Source organism: Rhinoderma darwinii, chromosome 6, assembly GCF_050947455.1.
Source record: "Rhinoderma darwinii isolate aRhiDar2 chromosome 6, aRhiDar2.hap1, whole genome shotgun sequence".
Classification (NCBI taxonomy): domain Eukaryota; kingdom Metazoa; phylum Chordata; class Amphibia; order Anura; family Rhinodermatidae; genus Rhinoderma; species Rhinoderma darwinii.
The window spans coordinates 111,286,846-111,304,796 of NC_134692.1; the positions used below are offsets into that span (position 1 = coordinate 111,286,846).

Consider the following 17,951-nt stretch of genomic DNA (forward strand, 5'->3'; position numbering starts at 1 on the left):
TATGACTCCCCCCATGGAATCCCATTACCTGGTGAGGGGGGGGGGCAGGCAGTGAGAATGCATTGGATGTGTCCACTGTATTTTCTCCCCACCCCCGGAGGGCAGAGAAACACCTACTGCTGTATTAGGGTATATTAAGCTAATACAGGGGATTCCACTGCATGAAGGGTCAGGCAACAGCTTATTCCCCCAATTGCTCCCAATGAAAATTATTCGTATGCTCGACCAATTTACTGTGAAGTTGGGAAAACTAGTTGGGGGCCCAACTAACTCCTGTGTGTGGCCAGCATGAGAAGTGAATGTCCAAACTGGACATGTGGGTAAATATTAACCTTATACTGAACACACAGGTATATCAAAGAGCAAGACAATTGTCTTCAACTCCCTACAAATAGTTTTTGTAAAATGTTGAAAAAGGCTGGCGTCCTGCAGCCGAAATGGAAATGAAATATCCCATAATCCCAATAGCAATAGAATGGCTATTTTCTTAATTTTGGTTAACATACAATGTTTTGATGGACAAACAGGACCAAAATAACATTCATACACTCAATTTCCCATCGTAATTATCAATTAGTCCTTCAGACTTCCTAATAATATTTTGTGCACATTGCTTGCTCGGCAGATGCCTAAATATGTTTGGCGGTTGCTTAGCAAATAGCGCTATAGACTGTGGGTGACACCGTGGCAACTCCTAGCTTCTGGGGAAACTGCAGGAGAACTGGAAGAGAATATCAATGATGTATCACCATCAGCATATTTGGACCAAGCTCTGACCACTAGTTCCAGGGCTGGAGTTCGAAGTCTATACTGAAATCACATCCCAGACACATGGATTGAATTAGTACGTTTTGGATTTACCTTGTGTTGATGTCTCATGTCGGAGTGTTTGCCGCACTATATTTAATAGTTCCTGGTTTAGACACTTCATAGAAGTATAGTATGCAGCTATCCTTATTTCTTCTGCCTCTTCTAGGTCTTGATACAGCTGAAACAATACGTCTCTCTAACATGCAAATAACACAATGTCAATTCAAAATATAATAGAATAGATGATGTTTTAATTCACAGATGAAAACACTACAAAGTACTACGGTTTACGCAGGGGCGTAGCTAGGGGGGCAGATTGGGCATGTTACCGGGTGCAACCAGAGGGAAAAGGGGGCACCACAGTGCCGCTACTTACCAGGTGCCACTAGTACAGCTGCCGCCAGTGGCGGAACTACCGCTATAGCAGCTGTTGCGGCTGCTACGATTGGCCCCCTCATTCCGGGTGGCAGCGCCTGATCTGGGCATCCAGGGCGACGGCCACATTCAATTGTATGTTCGTCCTTAGGACGTAGATACAATTAAATACTATGGAGGAGCAGGGATCTAGCTCCCTGCTCTACCATTTACTAAGGCGTTGGGACAGGATTTTTGTGCAGGCTGGCACGATAACATCTATGGGTCACGCTGGCCTACGCAAGGATCCCGTCTCATAGGCTACTGAGAAGGCTGGGGAGCTGCTCCGTTTATCGCGGGAAGAGGGCTAGGTGAGTAAAAGTTGTTCTTTATTTGGGTGCTGTGTGTAACTATCTACAAGGGGAAAGCTGCGTGGTACTATCTACAAGGGGGAAGCTGTGTGGCACTATCTACAAGGGGGGCTGTGTTGCACTATCTACAAGGGGAGCTGTGTAGCTTTATCTACAAGGAGGGGTGTGTGGAACTATTTACTAGGGTGGGAGTGCGGCACTATCTACAAGGGTTTGCTGTGTGACGGTATCTGTAAGGGGGGATGTGTAGCACTATCTACAGGGGGGGCTGTGTGGTACTATCTACACCATATAGTCTCATTAGCCTCAGTTATACAATCTGTTTTAGTCAGGCACATGGACCTCTTTAATTTATTTTAATTGAATTTATGTTAGGTTAACTACCTTATATAACTATATTGTTTTTAAAATGTACAAATGGTTTTATGCTCGAGTTATGAGGAAAAAATTTGGAAAAAAAATTACACCTCATTAATTGGTAGAGAAAGCAAACATGGTGAGGGGGATGGAGATGTCTGTAAAGAAGATGTGGGGCACCAAACCAAATCTTCACCCTGGGTGCAGGAGAATATAGCTTCGTCTCTGGGTTAGGACAGTCTATTGAATATATTTATTGCCCAATGCATAATCACATAGCAAGTTTATTTTTACATATAAAACAAAAATAAGGCTTGATTCAAACCATGTCTGTGGTGTTATGTTGGCGTATAGGCTGGGAAAATCTCCCATGGGAAATGTATGCCAAAAGGGTGTCCTTTTAGCATATGCTTGGATGTGAACTGTAAATTTAAAAAAAAGGTACATTACGTGGCATGCATTTTTTGTTATGGCATTCAGTGACAGACGTTTGCAAATATACTGGCATTTAAAACAGTCCCGTAGAACGTAAACACTGAACGCTGTATGAATTTAGTCTAAGGCTGTGTTCACATCAGCGTTGTCTTTCCATTGAGGGGTTCCATTGGAGGTTCCCAGTGGACTCCGCTATTGATTCCGTCAAAACAACGGAACCCTTTCACAACGAAGACAAACAGAAAACATTATCAAAGTTTCCGTCACCATTGACATCAATGGTGAAGCAATTGGAAGCTAAGGTTTCCGTTTCTATTTCCGTTGAGGGGTTCCCCCGGCGGAAACCTCAGACAGAACCCCTCAACGGAAAGACAACGCTGATGTGAACAGGCCCTAAGCCCTGATCTTAATAAAATGTTTGTATTTCTTGCTGGTTTTTTTAAATAAATAAGCAGGAGATTAAACAAAAAACAATGGAAGTAGTTGTTGAACCTGTCATAATGATGGCCACAGAATCAGGTTTTGCTGGTAGTGATCATTTCCCATAATGAATTAAGTAAATTGAAAATCCTGGTTTTGCCATGGCACACAGCATAATGTTTTACGATGTATTGTACGTACTGTATTTTGTAAAAATCTAAATTTAGGCAATTCTGAGAGGAGTCCCTCATTCTGGAACCCCATCAATTAACCTGAGCAGAGAGAAACTGGAGGTCCTGATACATCCATGCACTACATAGGTGGTTCATTGATTTTAATGGGCACCATGTAGTGCATTATTTCTCCTCTGGTAGTGCTGTTGGGGAATTGCACACTTTTCCAGGTTCTCCTGCAGATTACATGTTGAGCAGCAGGAGCAAAGTAAACAAACCCTATATAAGACTATATATGCAACAAAATGACTGGAGAGTAAAACTCCTTATAAATATTCACTTACATAATGAAATATAAAAAATACAGCAACCAATGAAGATGAGAACGATGGGCTAGCAGTGACAAAAGTATTAGAATAGGTAGAGTGAAATGCACATCTCTTCCTTAAAGAGGACCTGTCACTAGGTCATATAAGTTGAACTGGTTTACTGACCTGAATAGCTATGTCTCCCTGATTCCAGCACTGTTTTTCTTTTTTTCCTCGACACCCGTCGTTCCAGAGATATGGCCCACTGTTGCGTTGGTGCCGTCTGTGCTATTTTGCTGTAGTAAGCCAACAAGGCGTGAACTACCCTCAAGCTGCCTCGTGCTGATTGGTCAGCATCAGAGGCTGGGAAGCTAGCTCCACCTAGTTGGCTAACTACAGCAAATTAGGATATAGAGAGCTAATATAACAGTGGGCCATATCTCCGGAATGGGGGGGGGGGGGGGGTCCAGAAAAAAAAAACCAGCACTGGAATCAGGAAGACAGCACTATTCAGGTCAGTTAACCAATTTAACTTAATTGACATAGTGACAGGTCCTCTTTAAGGAGATAAGACGGCCTTTCCACAGTTTTGTTTTCTTTTTTGCTTTGAAGATATTCAAAGCATTTTCAACTTTGCAACTTTCAGTGATGTTTTTCTATAAGGTCAAAAGGTGATATGTGAGGACAGTGGCATGTGGAGATTTCCTGCTGGCACATCCCTAGCACATTGCAATTCCTCAGCAGTGCTTCTGGCCTCTAACTTTATCTCAGTGAAATCCCTTGATCTGCTTTGTTATTTTACACTATTGGACATTCGGTCTAAACCGAGATCTGTATGTATTGCCAATAATAAGCCCTTCACTGGATATTCATGCTTAAGAATATACATCTTCCTTAAAAAAGAACCCACAAAATTAGCAGAACAACTGGATTCCCACATATATGTGAACATATTGAGAGAAGTACATCTATTGGGCACCTAGTCGGCTGCCATTAATACTAGAATTGTTTAAGCTATTAAACTCAATAGCTCAGCAGCTTCTAGTCTAGTCTACATTCATGCAAGGCACTGGTCTTGAATATATAAAGTCTACTGCAATGATACATGTGCATTGCAGATCCACTAAACCTCAAAGGGATCTCAGGCTTAAAGATGGTGACACATGGGCTACCTTTTTTTCTACTGACTGATTAGGGCCCACAACAATGCTATCTTCTGAAATGTCTCAATGACATATCAGAATATATTTAAAGAGGATTTCTACCCAAATGTAGTAATGGTTATATATTAGAAAATGTAATTTAATGTTATTAACTGAACATGTTGAGAACGGGATGGCCTGTTGTCGATTGCTAAGGGGCTAATTTAAAAATTACAACCAATATGGCTTCAGGTTCTGTTATCACTGTTGCAAAAATGGTCACTGCAATGGAATAGAAAAGTTATAATATCTCTGTAAGTAAAAGATCATAATTACCAAACATTGCTATTGATATTTTTCTGCATAGCTATACGCTTTATGGCAAAGATTTGGGTTTAGGAACAGCATTAATAATGTGATATACAATTAAAAGGCTTATAGACTCAGATGCTTACATTAGCAGAGCAGGGAATCCTCCTGAATGCATCCACAGCGGCTAGTCTAATGCTGTCTATATTGCTTTTTAAGAGAGCACACCAGCTAAGTGTAGGGATTAGTGAAAGTGCAGCTACTCCGGCATTTCCTACAGCTTTTAAAAATCCCTGAATCTAGAAAGGAAGAGAAAACAAAAAGGAAATAATCCAATTATTGTTCCAAAATAAATATAAAATTCTTACATAGCTAAAAAAGGAACACCTCTATTAAATTCCATTGAACTATTCCAATACATATAACCCATACTAATGCTTCCCTTTATAAAGTGATCAAGGTTTTATGATATACATCCAAAATCACATTACCACATACCTGTTGCATTTCCTCTGGCTCTTGTGCAGTACAGTTATTTCCCAGGCGTTCTTGTAAAATATTCATTATATTTTGTACTTCAGGAACCTTGTGACAGCCTCTACTGGCCAAGCAGAAGTGGTGCACCATGGAGGTAATGGCTAGGTATACACTAAGTCCAGCTCCAGGGTCTTGCAGCAAAGGCTGGAATATAAAATCCATGATTTATTCTATTGCAACACAAAAACGTCCATACAATTTTGCCAGGGAAAAAGTTTTGAAATGCAAAAGGCCATTTTGCCCAAGTTTCATAAGTTCGATGATATAAGGCTATACAAATCTGTCTTTGGTTTACCCATGTGTATGCCTTAACAATATATGCTCTAGCCCTTATTTTACCCATTGTTAAGGTAATATCGCAAATACTTCACTGAGTAGGGCAGATCTGCAGACTGAAGTACCACTTGAGGCCCCTCTATTATAATGCAGCATTGTTTGTGGGTGAATTGTTGGAAATAATTCTAAAGGGTCTTAGTTGAGCCCACCATATAAGGTCCTGAGAGGTGGATAAGTGTCCACTGGAAAGAAATATATATTCAGGATCATACTGACAGATATAGAGTGGACTTTATTCTTCCCATAACCTGTTACTGTAAATAGACGCATAGGATGAATCGCAGAGACCTCTGATTCAAGATTTGTACCAATAATTTCACACGATACATGGTCATAAAATTGAAGTACTGTTTTGTAAAGTAAGCTAGCCCTGTCTAAACCGGTCTTATCACATCAAGGCCCAGGTGCAATTGCAACCTCTTCATCCTATATACATATGCCACTAATAATAAGTATATAGAGTATGTCTGGTACATTGGTGAACTAGTATTTCCAATAGTAAGTAATGAGGAATACATTGCCTTTCAATAATAACTTAAATGCTTTATGCTTGAGTTATGCAGCAGGTAATGTGAAGCAGATTGTATTAATATTAAACATAATCAAATGGAAAATTCTTCTGAACAACTGTATAGAATTAGTTTCAGCTGTCCTAAGTTATTCTGCTGACCTAAAGAGAATTTGTATTGTAACACACGCAAGATGTCAAATGCAGTGAGTCAAAGCACGCCAAGATGTCCACAGAAACAGTAAAAACTTCACCAATGCATACTCAAACTCGATTCAGCTGGAGCTAAGGGGGCATTATACCATATGGGGCAGCTATGGGGGTGTTATGCTATGTGGGGTCAATTACAGAAAATTATGCTGTATGGGGGAATTTGTTTGGGCATTATACAGTATGGGGGCAACTATGTGGGCATTATACTGCATGGGGACATCTGTGTGGGCATTATACTGTATGGGACATCTGTGTGGGCTTTATACTGTATGGGTACATCTATGGGGGCATTATACTGTATGGTGACAACTATGGGGGTATTATACTGTATGGTGGCAGCTAGACGGCATTATACAGTGTGGGGGCAGCTATTTGGCATTATGCTGTGTGGGAGGCACTATGGGAGCATGATACTGTGTGGGCTGAACCGGGTGTGTTTGGGCGGGATTAGAGGCATGGCTTAAAAGGAAAAAAATTTGCCATGCTACACATCGGTTGTCCCTCTTTACGATACCTGAAATATGGGAGGTATGGATTTAAAGGCTATGTAAACCTTCAAAAGTGATTTCTTTTTCTTTTTTTTTAAATAAAAATGTGTATCAGTGTGTTTGGTGCAACTTTTTAATTCGTTTTTATTTAAAATTGTTTTTAAGAGATACAGCTGCTTTGTATCTTGCATACAGAGCAGCTGTATCTAGCGCTGAAAACTATATCCGTCAAATCAGCGGCACTGACGGATTCAGGTCTCAGCGCACGATACATCTGCTCTGTATAGACAACTGTATAGAAAATCATTTCTGTCTACTCAGCCAATTCTACATTTTCATCTGTCATAGAAACCAAACAGATCATTTAAAATAATGAGTGTAGTAGAACAGGAAATCAGAAACTCACAGTAAGAGAGCCTATCATCCCGGACGTTGGTTCTGGAATGAATGCCAGTGACCAGAGAAATGATTCGATTTTCTCATCTTCTAATTCCTTTGACAACAGGATTTCTTTAATTAAACCAACACAGGCCTCCGTTCCACATGATGGGAGCGCATCCAGCAGGGGTTGCCTAAAATAAAAATTTGTATAGTCAAAAAACTAGGATTCAAATGAAGAGAAATCTGACTGATGAAGCAATCGCGGAAGCTGTCAGTTTAAGAGTCAGAATTACATTAAGATGGATCTAAATAAGGAGAATTTTTAAATGAAATGTTATTATATTTGCTTAAAGTGAATGTCCACCTATTAACACCATTTCATTTTAGGTTTAATTTTTCATGACTTTTCTCTGATCCAAAGCTCCAAATCCCTTGCGTCGATATGTGTATAGAGGAATATTAAATTCTAGTTACCGGCAGCTGCCACTTTAGTTTGGAGTTTGAGTTTAGGAGTTTACTGCATACTCCCTTATTATTGAATTCAATGTATAATATGTATAATATGTATAATAAGCCCCTAAGCTCCCCCTGCCTATGCAGAAAAACAGAGCCCGAAACACTATATTAGCTATATCAAATATATTTTAAGAAATAATCATTACAGAAATTTTGATCTATTTAGAATAAAGAATAAAAAATAATGTTCAAGACTTTATTTCTAACATTTATTGATAGTGTGGCAGTTTTAAAGAGTAACTAAACTTTTAAAAAACTTTTGACATGTCATAGTGACATGACAAAAATTTTGATTGGTGGGGCCCAGCACTGAGATCCCCACCGATCGCTAAGACAAAGCAGGAGAAGCCCTCAGGTGAGCGCTGTGCTGCCTCATTTTTAAACGACTTTCCTAGGAAACCCAAGCGAGCGGAGTACGGTCTCAATAAAAAGTCTATGAGTTCGTACAATGCTCGGCTTTCTGAGGAAAACCAATCAGAAACTAAGTGGCTCAACTCTTACCTGAGGGCTTCTGCTGCTTTGTGTTATCGATCAGTGAGGGTCTCAGTGCTTGGAACCCCAACGATCAAAACTGTGACATGTCAAAACCTTTATAAAAGTTTAGTTACCCTTTAAGATGCACAACTATCCCACCTAAAACGGTGCATTTTCTGAACAGAGAACAGAGGGTTAATTGAATAACTACATTGAATAAATAAGTGATGGGGTAATGGAGGGGGGACTGCGACAAATAAACAAACTGCTCTGTTATCTGTGACTTGTTCTACAGGGGCTTTGTTTGCGGATCCCACATGATCAGCAGGGTATATTTACTTTAGTGCACAAAACTTTTCACAGCATTTACTGCGCTTACAGTGTGAGCAATGAGCTGCATTATAATCCAATGTCTGTCCATTCTACATGTAAACTACAGTTACCATTACTTTCCAGTTATAATCTACGTTTCTTATTTACATTTTCTCGAACGTTCAGTTTAATGGTCAGTCTATTGGTTGCAGCATTCTCCATAAATTCTATACTTCCGTAAACTAGGGATCCAGTGACATTGGCATCTTTCCAAGGAATAGCAAACAAAAGCGTTATGTTCTATGTATTTAGCACAGAGCTTCACAATAGAGTAAAACACAAATGACACAAATTCAGTTATTGCTTTGAGCGTTGTTTTCTTTTGGGTGAAGGCTTTTATCATTGAGGATAAAATCTTTATCTATGGAACTGCATACCACAGTTTGTATCTCAGCACCCTGGACAGAGCATGACCATATTGGAAGCATATAAGTCATGATCTTCAATACTTCACATGACTTGCCTTCGTTCAGCATAAACATATCACCTCTTTAAAGAGTATGTGCAGCTTTATACATCTTCTGAGATGTCACTGAAACATGTCAGAAGATGTCAGTGATGGCGGGTCAATGAGCCAAGACCCTATTCAATACAATGAAGTAACTGTGGCATTCTGCCAAGTGCCATGCCACTTTAGTGTTGTATGTACCAAAAAAATTGTCCTGCAAAAAATAAGCCCTCACACCACACAATAGACGAAAAAATAAAACAAACAGTTATGGCTCTCAGAATGTGGTGAAACAAAACAAAATTTTTTTAACAAATAGTTATTTCCTTGTAAAAATAGTAAAATCGAAAAAAAAACTATATAAATTTGGTGTCACCATAATCGTATTGAGCCGCAGAATAAAGTTAAGTTGTTGTTTTTACCGCACGGTGTATGCCGTAAAGACGAAACCAAAAAAACAATGGAGGAATCGCAGTTTCCCAGTACATTATATGGTACTTTATATGGTGCCAAAAGAAACTACAACTCCAGCCGCAAAAAAATAAGCCCTCACACCACTCTATTGATGGAAAAATAAAAAAGTTATGGCTCTTAGAAGGCGGGAGGGAAAAATGGAAATGAGATGGGTCTATTAATAATAAACACTGCACTGCATATGGCAACTCCCTTAGCACCTTATCTGTGGTAGTGGTGGGATATGTCGTAATTCAGTCTTTAACCACTTCCCGCACCTTGACGTTAATGCACGTCAATGTGTGCAGTAACTTTGCGCACCTTGACGTGCAGTAACGTCAGTGCTTTGACAGTTAACCGCCGCACGGCGCTACACCGCAGCGGCGGTTAACTGTGCAGGGTGTCTGCCCTGCTCTCCCCGTTGCCGATCAGTGGCCTGTTGCCGCTGAAATCGGCAATTAACCCCTTCGATGCGGTGGTCGATTGCGATCACCACATTGAAGAGGTTTACTGCGGATCGGCAGCCCCCCACATGTATTTGCGGGGGCTGGCGATCCTTATCATGGCAACCAGAGGCCAGACAATGACCTCCGGGTTGCCATGTACGGAAGCCTCGGAGGAGCACACCGGTCCTCCGATGCTTCCTGTCAGTGTGACAGTTACGTCACAATGACAGTTAGAACACATTACACTACGTGTGTAGTGTAATGTGTTCCAGCAGCGATCGGAGCTGCAGGTCTAAGTGTCCCCTAGTGGGACAAGTAAAAAAAGTTAAAAAAAGATAATAAAAATGTTTTTAAAAAGTGTAAAAATAAAAGTTAGAAGTGACATAAACAAAGAATGATTTTTTTCCTATAATAAGTCTTTTATTATAGGAAAAAAATTAACACGTTAAAAAAATACACATATTTGGTATCACCGCGTTCGTAACGACCCCAACTATAAAACTGTAATATTATTTTTCCCGCACGGTGAACACAGCGAAAAAAATAAACGAAAAACAGTGCCGTTTTTGGTTACCAACCCTCCCAAAATATACAATAAAAAGTGATCAAAAAGTCGCATGTACGCCAAAATGGTACCAATACAAACTACAACCCGTCCCGCATAAAACAAGCCCTTACACCTCGTTTTTGACTGAAAAATAAAAAAGTTATCGCTCTCAGAATATGGTGACACAAAAAATAATTTATTTTATAAATAAGTGATTTTATTGCACAAACGCTGCAAAACATAAAAAAATGATATACATATGGTATCGCCATAATCGTACCGACCCGCAGAATAAAATATAATGGTAATTTATAGCCCAGGGTGAACGCCATAAAAAAAAAAAGGAATAAAAAACATTGTCAGAATTGATTGGTTTTGGTCACCTGGCTTGCCAAAAAATGGAATAAAACGTGATCAAAACAATTTCTGGTACCCAAAAATGGTACCAATCAAAACTACAGATTGTCCCGCAAACAATAAACCCTCACACAGCTCCGGTGGAGAAAAACTAAAACAGTTCTGGCTCTCAGAATATGGCGATGCAAAATGTGCAGAGTGTTCCAAAAGAGGATAAGATCGTGCGCCATTTATCAGTGCGACACCGGCCACATATCTGCCGATTATTATTTATTTACCCCATTATTGTACCCTCTTATTATACCCTGATGTACCCCGCACAGCTAACATATGCCCCCACATTATAAACTGAAACACCAGTAAAACCCCAAACAGAACAACTACCAAGCTACATCTGCGCCCCTAAAGCCAAATGCCGCTCCCTCCCTTCTGAGCCCTGCAGCGTGCCTAAACACCAGTTTACGTCCACAGATATGGCATTGCCATACCCGGGAGAACCCGGTTAATATTTTATGAGGTATTTGTCTTCAGTGGCACAAACTGGGCATAACATGTAGTGCATTAAAATGGCATATGAGTGGAAAATTTTAATTTTCACTCTGCACCATCCGTTGCACTTTAACCCCTTCACGCACCACGACATAGCATGTCGTAGTGTGGGGGGTGATGTATGGAGCGTGTCACGTGAAAAATAAAGAATTTAAAATGGCAAAAGTTTTTGGGTTACCTTGGCTCTACCTAAAAATGTAATAAAAAGTGCTCAAAAAGTTGTATGTACCAAAAAATTGTACCAATAAAAACGACCGCTCGTCCCTAAATAAATAAGCCCTCATACTGCTCTATTGACTGAAAAATAAAAAAGTTGTGGCTCTTGGAATGCGGGGAGGAAAAAACTAAAAAGTAAAATAAAAAAATGGATCAGTCCAGAAAGGGTTAATTACTTTCTAATGAAAAACCATTTATGACCACACGTAGGGTATTGTCGTACTCGGGAGAAATTGCTTTACAAATGTTGGGGTGCTTTTACCCCCTTTATCCTTTGTGAAATTGAAAAAATGCAACATTTTAGTGGAAGAAATGTCGATATTCATTTTCACGGCCTAATTCTAATAAATCCTGCAAAATACTTGTGGGGTCTAAATGCCCACTATATCCATAGATAGATTCTTTAAGTGGTGTAATTTCCACTTTTGGGGGGTTTCCACTGTTTTGGCCTCTCAGGGGCTTTGCAAATGCGACATGGCACCCAAAAACCATTTCAGCTAAATTTGACCTCCAAAAGACGAAATAGCGCTCCTTCCCTTCTAAGCCCTGTTGTGGGTCCAAACAGCCGTTTATTACCACATATGGCATATTTCCGTAATCGGGAGAAATTGTTTTACAAATGTTGGGGTGCTTTTTCTCCTTTATTCCTTGTAAAAATTAAAAATGGCTACCTCTTTTCAGAAAAAAAGTAGATTTTTACCTTTACAGAATAATTCCAATGAATTCAGCAAAACAACTGTGGGGTCAAAATTCTAACTTTACCCCTAGAAAAATTCCTTGATGAGTGTAGTTTCCAAAATGGGGTCACCTTCCGGGGGTTTCCACTATTTTGTTCCCTCCAGTGAATTTCAAACGCGACACTCAGTTTGTTTCCTGGCCCTGCTGCAGCTTCTTGAACTACTGATCCTCTGCTTGTGATTGACCTTGGCTTTTCTGACCACTCTTCTGCTCTGCGTTTTTGTACCTCGCTCATCTTCTGGTTTGACTCGGCTCGTTCACCTCGCTTGTTGCTCACGGTGTTCCCGTGGGCAACTTCCCCATTTCCCTGGCTTCTTTGTACCCTTGTCTGTTTGTCTGTCGTGCACCTATTGAGTGTAGGGACCGTCGCCCAGTTGTACCACGTCGCCTAGGGCGGGTCGTTGCAAGTAGGCAGGGACTGAGTGGCGGGTAGATTAGGGCTCACTTGTCTGTTTCCCTACCCCGACATTACACCCATCAAAGGAAACCTAATGCTGATGTGAACAGGCCCTTAGTCATTTTTGTTACATCTGCATTGAAAGCTTTTTAGGCGGTCATTTTGACACATATGCAAAAATATTTAGCAATATTCTATGGCACCCAACATTGTTGTAAATCTAGGATAGTAAAAATCTGACATAAGTGGACATGTGTGACATATTCGTTATACATCATTATACAATGTTATGAACATGTCACACTGCTAAAACAAATGCGTGCCATTTTCTCAAAGAAAACATTTTTTATATATATAACCCCCAATATTCCAGCAGAATACTGCAAACAATTACTACACGATTTGTTCAACATTTTATCCTCTCCTCAGTCCTTTTACAAAAAAAAAAACAACAACTAGGCCTTTGTACCATGTTCTATTGGATGCGTTTTTACCCAGATTCCTTCTAGAACATATCTTTGTAATTCATGGCATACAAAGGAGTCATAGTGACTCCATGCCGTAGTAATTAGTCGTAAGGACTCCATGTGCCGCAGTACAGGCTCCCTTTTATGATCTAAATAATATGACCCCTTAACATTTTATAAACATTAAAAAAAAATTGTCCAGAAATGTAAGTTTAAAACCAAATTGTGAACAAGGTATGGATGGCGTGAAAGGGGTAAATAGGTTATAGTAAAATGATACCTTAATGCAATATTTTACTTTTAATGCTTGTAATTAATTATAGAAGAGCCAAGTTTCATTGTAAACTGTCATCGTCTCTAGCAAATGAATCCAACAATTGAAATTCAGAGAAGAAATATTGTAATTAGGCATATTTCAAGAATGACTGCACGGAGTAATATGGACAATTAGGTGAAAAGTAGCAAGGAAAATGTAGGATTTAAATGGAATTAATTTGAAAATATCCTTTCTCATTAAGACTGAATTTTTCCCAGAATTATTTCCTGCCAGCTAAAAGGAAGACAATAAGGCATGCATTAAAATGAAACAGATCGCCTGTGATAGATGTCAGTCATGAGTCAGTAAAAGACAAGGGAAGGACAGGTGCACTTCATCATTTCACAAGGGAGATCCAGACAGTGCTGCCCTGAGGATTAGATTTGCATCAGAATGACGGCTTTCTCTGGTGACTCTTTAAGTCATTCTCACTCTGTGTAGTCATTTATATTTTTGGGTTCCCTAGGGATAATACTTGGTTACAGCTCAGTTTAGAATGCGCTGGACCATTCGTTTGGGATTAATGCCATGTCGTAGCATCACCTACAAATAAGAGCCCTTCAAATGAAGGGGGCTAACAAACCCTGTTGTGGAATTTTGACCTTTTTCTATTACTGTAGCATTTATTGTAGAATACTTAGACTCTTCTTAATGAGTTTAGGATTGTATTTAAACGAAATTCATGAATAATTTATATTTTTTCTATCTGCTTATCAATTTTTTCCCCGTATTCTCCTCAAATTTAGGCTTGTTTACACTGCAACATATCTTAATTACAGATCATATTTTACAGACTATTTGGATGTTTGATTTTTGTTATTACTTTAGTTGCGGTGTTTCTGGAAATTTGTGTCCTGTCATGTGCAAATGAAAGTTAAAAATGTTAAAAAATGATATGGAATTACCTTTTTATAAACTATGGACATTTTTAAACTATGCTGTAAGTCTAAAATGATAATATACAATATGTGTAAGGCTACCCCTCATTGCTGGGGTACCCTTCTAATGAGGACAGGTTGCGCAACGTAAGTGGAAAGAACTTGATTGATAAGGTCTTAAAACATTTTATTACTAATGATGAATAATAATCAAATGATTTTGTTGGGTTTATTCTCCTTAGGATATTCTATTGACCAACTCAAATTGATAACATAAAAGGACTTGGTGAAATACTATTATCTTGTATGCGAACTAAAAATAAAACAATGAAACAAAAATTTTGCTTTTGTATTAACAATCTGCTGTAAAGTGTATGGATCTATGGGTAATGTCTTTAGACATACTGGCAGCAATTTATAAGAGCTGGTATTTCATATACCAGTCTTAATCTAAAGACAGCTGGCGTAAAGCTGGTATTACACGGCCCGGCATGGGCAGTGTACACGAGCACCGATCAATGAGACAGCTCGTTGATCGGCACTGGTTTGCTCCTTTCACAAGGAGCTAGTATGGGGACGAGCGCTCATTACTCAGATCGCTCATCCCCATACATTACTATCATGTCGGCAGCACGTCTCCATGTTTACACAAGGAGATATCCTGCCGACAACGATAATATTTTCTGCATTTAAAATGATACAATCGGTCGATGAACGAGCGTTTGCTCATATATCGGCTGATCGTTCCCGTTTACACAAGGAGATTATGGCGAAATGAGCATTCGATAATTGGCCAGTGTAAAAGGGCCTTTAGATGCACATGTCTAGCCGCCCATGCGCCAGAAAATCAAATCTACTCTAGCCTTGAGCTGGAGTAGATTTGCTCTATAATACATAGTAAATTTATTGGGCCACAGTGGCCACGCTCCCTCCCAGTAAGCCCCGAGCACCGTTTTCTTTAAAAAAAAAGTGGCGGAGGTGGCAAATAAAGAGAAAAGTCGCACATTTTTTGAACAAAAAAGCTAGTTTTTGCGCATACTGCATTTCTACACCAGAAAACTGACGCAGAGGGCTTCATAATTTCCCCCGACTGAGCCTAGTAGCAAATCAGGTATTAGGCAGCATTAGGAACCATCAGTTATGATTTCAGAGTATAGTCCACTATATATCCTAACTTGTAAAACTGTATGACTAAGAAAATTAAAGGTATAGTCCAGTAGAAAACCCATTTTTATATACCCGATAATGGAATTCTGAATTAATAGAGGGGGTCCTCTGTACAGGATCCTTATCTCTTGACCAGAGTGGAGATCATTTACAAAGAACAACTCTTGCTCTGGAGGACCTTTCCTGTACTATATTACACAGACAACCTATTGATTTGAATGGGCACTGTGTAATGCTTAGTTTACCCTGTCGTGGCGCTGCTGTTATGTACAATGAACTCATAAATGTAGAAGGCAGTATATTTTGGCAAATGTCCAGTAATTTTAGGGCACACTTAAAACGTTAAAGGTTGCTCATATAGAATACTTACCAGTTATCTCTGCATTTAAATGATGACTTTTGCCAGAGATTAGACAGCGCATCAGGGGACAGGAGTCTCAGCTCAAACACCAGATTCATGAACAGATCTGAGGTCTAGACAAGAGGGGGAGATGAAAAATACAATCTTGTAATTCATATTTCTACTTTAATACTGCTTGCATTAAAAAGGCGGCAAGCAATTTGGTGGCGTCTCACAAGCATTTAATTGTTATGTAAATTACCGCGTGCGCCAGGATAAATTTAGTAGGACCAAAATGGTAGCACATTGACAGCTAATCAATAAAATATCAGCAACTTTGCTGGACTTGGTGAGTGTTGCTTGTACATTTTGCAAGGTTTCTTTTTTTATGTAGACCTCTGATTTAACATGCATTAGTAAATCTGTATCTCTAAATGTGAACAGAGCCTTCTGAAGTCCTTAAAAGAGAAATCCAACCAAAATTGATCTGCTGAAATTTCATAGATATGCATCAAAAGGTAACATCAGTGTAGTTCGTGAGCTCGGAAAAGCTGCGATTGATAGAGTGAAGGTGCTCAGTTGTACCAGAAAATCCTCCAGTAGGCCCAACCTCTAACACATTAAAGTGCACCCAAATGTCCAGCAGAAGACAATAGCATTTAAAGTTGACTTTTGAGCCAATCACTTTCTACCTATTTGACCATATAGATGATACGTCCTTTGTGTGCAATGGTAATAAAGTTTAAGATGGGATTAAAAGTGGTTGTGCCCATGTTCTGTATAGATGGAGTGTGGCCCCAAGGAACCCATATCTGACACTGCTTAGAGCGCACTCACAGATTTCAGTCATTGAAAATCTCGGACACAACATTCTAAGTAAAGGGCCATTCAGATCAATGCCAATTTGCAGAGAACTGTGATGAAAATCTCTTAGTGGTGCCACATCAGTTTGGACGCTCTACAGTTTTTGGAAATAAGCAGAAGTGCAAGCTAGCAGACTCCCAAATGTGATCTACTGACGTGTCCCTGTGATCTGTCAAAACATATATTTTGAGTGGAGTTTCTTTTTAAAATACTCAGATATTCAGGAAGTGCAGAACAAGAAAATGATGCTATCATTCATCATATCATATCATATCATTCTGATGCAATAGATGAAATAGCTGCATATGTGGCTGTATTCATAATCTATGAAGGATTAACCATGGTTTCATATCTGCAATAAAAAGTGCTTAAAATGTTAGACACATTCAGTATGCAAGCCACGCATTTCTCTTAGGATATTCCTCGCTGCCTGTGGTAATGTTTTGTAACACATAAATGGCTTCTTAGTAAATAGAAACTAGCCTTGTAACATTTTTATGATCTGAAATAGCGGTCTACTGAGACATTTCCAAAAACAACTAAGGTTTGGTGTCATGTACTGCCAACACTTCACATTCGACAAAGCCGCGTCCCAGCGGCTGCCAGCAGAACTAATTAAATGAATCAGTACTCAGCAAGTAATGACAAAGTCTCTCTTCTTCTACAGATGCATACAGGTTGACCACAAATAAGGAGCACTTGACATATCTAGCTAGCGCGTTCTCGGTGACTTGTTGTTGAACTATTCACCCTGCACAGTTATCCGGTGTGTGCTTGGTTAACCTAATTCATGGCTCAACATCAAAGTAGGTAAGACCCACAGTAAGAAGGTAGCTCTGCTATAGAGACATATCGAATTTAAATTATTCAACAACTAGATCAATGTGGTTTATACATAGGCCTACTATACATCCATGAATAAAAATACCCAATATTGGTACTCTTACGTTCCAGTTGAAGTTAAAAGGAAGCTACGGTAAACACAGAATTTTTCATTGTAACTATTCATTAGGGAGTCCTGAAAAATGTTTGTATTTTAATGGTATTTCTGAGCCCTGTTCTTGCTAGTAAGTGCCGGTAAAGGTTTGGGCAGCACAAGTGCTGGCAGGTGACATGGGCATGGCACCCTGCTGCTCTTGTGAACCAAAGGTGTCACTCACAGCAGATAGAATATGGGTGTAGGTCTAGATCATAGACTAAATAACAGCATGCAATGTCAATCAGCTACTTCTAAGTTCACCAGGATACTGTTGTGTATTAACCC

At 39.5% G+C, this 17,951-nt stretch overlaps 1 protein-coding gene across 1 annotated transcript in view; it reads right to left on the reverse strand.

Annotated features, from left to right (window-relative positions):
- LOC142656620 (vitellogenin-like) overlaps positions 1-17,951 on the reverse strand; it is a 138,400-nt gene that overhangs the window by 13,673 nt on the left and 106,776 nt on the right. The window contains exons 9-13 of the mRNA XM_075831547.1: positions 15,854-15,957; positions 7,168-7,333; positions 5,178-5,360; positions 4,826-4,978; positions 862-1,006 (exon numbers count right to left, since the gene is read on the reverse strand). Coding sequence (XP_075687662.1) covers positions 862-1,006; positions 4,826-4,978; positions 5,178-5,360; positions 7,168-7,333; positions 15,854-15,957 — 751 coding nt within the window. The remainder of the gene's footprint in view (positions 1-861; positions 1,007-4,825; positions 4,979-5,177; positions 5,361-7,167; positions 7,334-15,853; positions 15,958-17,951) is intronic.